At 34.7% G+C, this 6,000-nt stretch overlaps 1 protein-coding gene across 1 annotated transcript; it reads left to right on the forward strand.

Annotated features, from left to right (window-relative positions):
* The first annotated feature begins 905 nt into the window (after positions 1–905).
* LOC139859499 (transcription factor UNE12-like) lies at positions 906–5,430 on the forward strand. The gene is made up of 7 exons (XM_071848284.1): positions 906–1,213; positions 1,458–1,544; positions 2,437–2,556; positions 2,667–2,732; positions 3,650–3,715; positions 4,606–4,683; positions 4,819–5,430. Exons 1-7 carry the CDS (start codon positions 977–979, stop codon positions 5,047–5,049), a joined length of 885 nt encoding a protein of 294 aa, XP_071704385.1. The 5' UTR covers positions 906–976; the 3' UTR covers positions 5,050–5,430.
* The last annotated feature ends 570 nt before the right edge of the window (positions 5,431–6,000 follow it).

Raw genomic sequence — 6,000 nt, forward strand, 5'->3', positions numbered from 1 at the left:
CTAGCTATACGCAAAACGGACGCTTTTTAAAAAACGCTAAATATTTGGGGTACTTTTCATACACGTTAATTCTCCGTTAAATTTTTAAAAGTCGACAATTCCATAGCGAAACGCGGAGATGCACATATATTGTTAATTTAAAATAACATTTAAATCTTTCACGGGTTATACCTTTTAGTTCGACTCGAGTTGCGCTTCAACGACATCATCGTTAACCACAAAATGATTTTACAAACTAAACGCAATAAAATACATTGAAAACCGAACCCCCGCCGCGAAGCGAGAGCTCGAGCACTAGTTTTAATTAAAAATAAACATTTTAAGACCACTCCCTATGGTTCCATTACCTATAGTTACCCTCTCATTACCCGTAGTTACCCGTAATGAACCATAGGCACGGCTTAGTTACCCGCGTTAGTTACCCGCACTCACCATGGATTTAATGGAAGAGTTTTGGTTAGTTATAGGAATTGTGGGTCCAGTGGCTTTTTATTGTTGGATTTGATGCTTTATTGCTTGTACGTTGTATATTAAGAGGAGTATTGTTTGAGCCATGATAGGGAGTGTTTAGTTATGAGTTAGTTATATGATATTGGTGTTGATGTAGCGTTGATGTGAAATGTTAAGAGGATGAATAGTTTAATTACGATAGGGAGTGGCCTAAAGAACATCATTCTCCTAAGTTACTACACAATTTAAAAAAAAAATTCATCTAAAGTTGTGGGACCCTCAGTTGAAAAAAGAGGAAAAAGAAAAGAAAAAAAACGGCTGAAATGTGGTGTTCTTGATAGAAAATGATGCTGTCATAGCTGCGTGTATTCCAATACCACGCATGCTATTTCATATTCCCAAGTTACCCTTACTTTCACTCCTTAATTACATTTCATACCACTTTAATTAACCATCATCATTTCTTCACACTTGCACCTTTTCACACACTTTTATTCAACGATTTGCCGGCGATACGTTCTCCGACATGGCGACTGACCCGCCGGAAAACTACGGAGACGATTTTCTCGAACAAATTCTCGCGATTCCTTCATACAACGTTTCAGAAACGGTTTCTGTTCATCATCATCAACAGCATCAACAGCAACAACAGCAACAACAGCAGCAGCAGCAGAATCAACCGGTGTTTCCGTTAGGTTTAAGTTTAGATAACGGCCGTGAAACAATCGGAACGTTTGCAGCTCAACAACAGCTTCAACAGCGTGTAAGTTGCTGTTCTAAACCCTAATTAAGTTATTGAGCTTGTATTTTCATAATTTTAAGTAAATGAAAGTGTTGATTTTATTATTTTAGGTGTTTTAACAGTGTATTTGTTATTGTTAATTACTGGATAGTGAAAATGGGAGATGTGAAATTGTGAGGGAGTGATTGTGGAACTGTGAAGTTGTTGAAGGGCGAAATGTGTAATTAAATTTGTGTTTGATTGAAATTGAATTGTTGATGTGCAGGAGAGAGGAGGGAACATGAACATGAGTGGTTTGTTTCCTCCGTTTGAAAATATGCAGTCACACACTTTGCTACATACTGTTCCTCAGGTATATGAATATATAAATACGTTTACATCTATATTGGCTTTTGATAAGATCTAATTGATTATAGAGTTAGGAGTAAGTGATTAAATGCTCCCCTTTTTTGATAATCTAGAAGATGATATGTTGGTTCCTACTTCCTAATTCAATGCAAAAGCTTTTGATACATGTTGTTTATAGATGTGTTCATGGTACCAGTGCATGTTACCGTACTTATTGGGTAATTTTAGGAGTATAGGACCATACTATTTTATCCGATTTTATGGGACCAAGTATTTAATTTGACTAAACCTAAATATTGGCCAAATCCTTTTGCATGTCAAAGGCAAGTTTTGCCTTTATAGAAAGCTTTATATGCACATGCAAACCTTGGAAAAAGGTTTTTTTATAAGTTTTGAACTGTATTTATTTCTTTGTTAATTCACTGCATTATTATAAAACCTTTTGCTATGATACGTCATATACTGTTAACAAAATGAATGATTAAGCATCTGTCACCTACTTTTCAACTATAAGAAATAGATTAGCAGTTGTTCTTGTTTCTTAATTAGGTTTCTATCCGTCTTATTTTGGGTTATTTCGCCTCGTGCTGATGAAATTGAATCATATCTTAACAGTTACCTTAGATTGGACGTATTAGTGTCAAATTCACAATTCCACTAACCAAATTGTGACGCATTAAATTTTGTTTCCTTTTTCTGTTGTTATGTTACTGAGCCAGATCTTTACCCATGTAAAGTAGTAAATTGGCCCCATGTATGGGCTGTGTTTTTGGAATTCTAGTTCGGAAGTGGCCTGTAGTCGCTACACTATTATGCTTTTATATTCTTGTTTTAAGGTTATCTTTCATTGTATACATATCTTTGATACGTTGATTAATTTTTATAATTTATAATAGGCTTTTCAAGGGCAGCCAACTACGAGTACAGCTGTGACTGTTCCTCATCCACCTACTATACGCCCTAGGGTACGAGCTCGACGAGGACAAGCCACAGATCCTCATAGCATTGCTGAGCGGGTCAGATTAGCTATATAAACTACCTGTTTTTTTTTTTTTTTTAAATTATAATTATAATGGTTACTCATTATCTGCGTATTATCTTGACGTTGTATGTATATATTATGCAGCTACGTCGAGAAAGAATTGCAGAAAGGATGAGGGCTTTGCAGGAACTTGTTCCCAGCTGTAACAAGGTGAAGTTTGAACTGACCTTTTTTTTTGTGCTATGCTTGTAATTTAGAGATGGCAATTCGATCACGTGGTTATGAATTGGTTGGATAATGTTTGTTTATCTTTAATGAAAATGTTTGTATGTTAAAAACCTCCAAAAAGTTTTTGTGAATCATGTTGGACTCTCTAGTCTATAGAAAGTTGGAGATAACATTGGAGCTGTTATCGTTAAGAAGTTATTATATAATTATATAAATGAAGAATTAGTGTTTTGGGTCCACCCAACATGTACCGAAGCTTACCTAAAGTTATCATTATGACACATCACCCCACAGTTTTGTCGTGTCCAGTGAGATCTACGTTTTCATTATACCTTGCAATTGGGACCCATACTCTCAAGTTTGGGTCAATTGGGTCTTGAGAAAAATTAGGCCTGACAGTAGATCAAAACTTTAAAAAAGATACAAATGAGTTTCTCTTTCAACTTATTGAGTCCTATACAAAAAATAAAGGAATAGGTCTAATGGGTATGAATACTCGAAGATCAATAAACATAAATAGGTCTAATGGGTTTTGTGAATGGGTCAAATGGGTCGAACATAAAAAGTTTCAACCGCCAAAAACAGAAATTCATGGTTATATCATTTATTATGTATATTAATGTTTCTTATGTATATATAAAAAACAATAATAACTAAAATGATGTAATAAATGTAATAAAAGCATGTAACCCATTTGACCCAATTGACCTGTGATCCGTTTCGACCCGTTACCCAAACCAACCCATTTGGACCCATTTAAAAAATTGACCCGTTTGACCTATGACTCAATTAAACCCAAAACCATTTTGACCCGTTACCCAAACCGACCAAACCTGACCCGTTTGCCAGGCATAGTTTTCATGTTGAGTTGTTGTATAGTTAATGCATCTCTCGTGCAGACTGATAAGGCAGCAATGCTCGATGAAATTCTGGATTATGTGAAGTTCTTACGACTTCAAGTCAAGGTAATAAAATCATTTCTAACAGCAAGTTTCCTTTTGTTTAGCACTTTATCAACTCCTTAGTGGTATTATCTTCACCTTTATAATATTATTCTGATTAAGATTAAGAAATCTAATTATCCCAATACGATATCAAGAAGTTTTAATGTGGATTCATGTTGCATTGTGCTTTAAGCAGTTTTTTTAGATCACCTGTGATCATGACATGATCCAGCATCCTAATTTGTATAACAGGATTAGGATGTTTGGATTTGTCTGTTGGAACTGTTCATTGCTTTGTTGCAACCTGAGGTTAATAGTAACCAGTTTTTAATTATGTAATTAAAAAACAGATTCAAATTGTCAGTTTCTAGTAATTTAATAACGGTCAAAATGTCTAATAAGTAGTTTAATGCTAGATGCAATCAAAATTGTTTGTTTGATGATAATTAGAATTGCCTCATAGACTCTTATTTTAACCTTATATTTCCAAAGTTGAAATCATTTTCACTTATTCATAAAAATGTCAATTTTTATTGTTCTATTTATTATTTATCATTAGTTTTACATTAATCAAAGATATGCTAATATCCGAATATCACTTTTATATTATTACAACTCGTAACAATAGAAGCTCTCGGTCAAACCCTACTTTCTAGTGTACGTTCTCTTAATTAATTGAAGATGGTTATACACTATCACATAATCACTAAAGACACATCCCAAATACTATCTAACTAATTCGAGACGTGTGAGTTTTTTTGCCATTAGAAGATATAAAAGTGATGCTCAATTGTTATTGGATTTAACATGTCTTCTCATTATTGTACATAATCTTCCTTTAGGTCATTTATTGCTATGTTTTTCATGTATGCATATGATTTTCTACATGTAGTCACTGATTGAGTTTACAGGTTCTTAGCATGAGTAGGCTGGGTGGAGCTGGTGCAGTGGCACAACTTGTATCTGATGTTCCCTTGCAATCTGTTGAGGTAACCCATTTGTACCATACCAGCATTTAAAACGACCCACCAATTTTTTGTAATGGGCCGAAATTGCCATCTCTAGATATCTCTCTAGTAGATGTGTCAGAAATGTCATATACTAATTAAGTAAATGATGTGCAGGGGGATGGAAGTGAAAACGGATATAATCGGCCGGCATGGGAGAATTGGTCAAACGATGATACAGAACGTGAAGTAGCAAAGCTTATGGAAGAGGATGTTGGAGCTGCTATGCAATTTCTTCAGTCAAAAGCACTCTGCATTATGCCCATTTCACTTGCTTCACTTATCTACCCTCCCGATCAACCCGACCCAAATTCTCTGGTCAAACCCGAACCATCTGCACCATCTTAGACCCCCTAGACCATTGCACGTGCCTACAAAACTCCCGTCTTCAAACCCTTGTGTTGTTCAATATGTCGTCTATATCTATTTTTATAACTAGTAGTACTTTTTACTGTTTTCAGTCATTTGTGGCATTGTTATCGTAGTCATATATATGCCACAAGTTTTGCTCCCCGACCCAAAAGTCCACCTCCATCCCATCTGGAATGACACATCAGATATGATGATGATGATGGCATTTTGTAAAGTGATAGGGGACCTTGATCATTGTGTGCATGCATTCCTTGTTTTGATCTGGGATCGTGTGGGAATTTGATTACTTATGCGACTAAAATGTATTCTAAGAAAACCTTTTGACATGGATAATGAAGCTAGATGTTCTTCGGTGTTTGTTATTGTTACCAAATAGATATATCAATTGCAACCCAACTATAATCCAAGTCTTGACCAGGATATCGTGTGTTTATAATACTACTAATTACTCCTAGTAATTAGTGATCATGAAGTCTGAGTTGATGTTTTGATTTTTGACATTGCACAAAAATGATTGTTGTATTCTCCACTAGTAATAGATTTGTCAATTTCGTCAAAAGAAAAACATGATTGGTACTGTGGTCGGTCAAAAGAAAACGACTACACGGAAGTAGTTTTTCCTAAACGGTATCACAAAGTAACGTCTATGTGTAATATTAAAATTTTTGTTGCCAGTTCTTCGATAACAAAGAAGATTGAAAATTTTTGTTTATGTTTTTTGTTGCCAATTTTCCAATAGCCAAATACGTTGAAAAATTTTGTTCCTACTATTGAAACTTGCGTGATCTTTTGTTGTTACCTTGTTAATGATTCTAGTTGATAAATAAATCAAATCAAATCCTTGCGAATTTTTGGTTGTTAATTGGAGTAGTTAATGATTCTAATTAACATTTAAAATCCCTAATGAAATCCAGATTCCAATATTGT

Source organism: Rutidosis leptorrhynchoides, chromosome 1 (assembly GCF_046630445.1).
Source record: "Rutidosis leptorrhynchoides isolate AG116_Rl617_1_P2 chromosome 1, CSIRO_AGI_Rlap_v1, whole genome shotgun sequence".
In the NCBI taxonomy this organism is placed as follows: domain Eukaryota; kingdom Viridiplantae; phylum Streptophyta; class Magnoliopsida; order Asterales; family Asteraceae; genus Rutidosis; species Rutidosis leptorrhynchoides.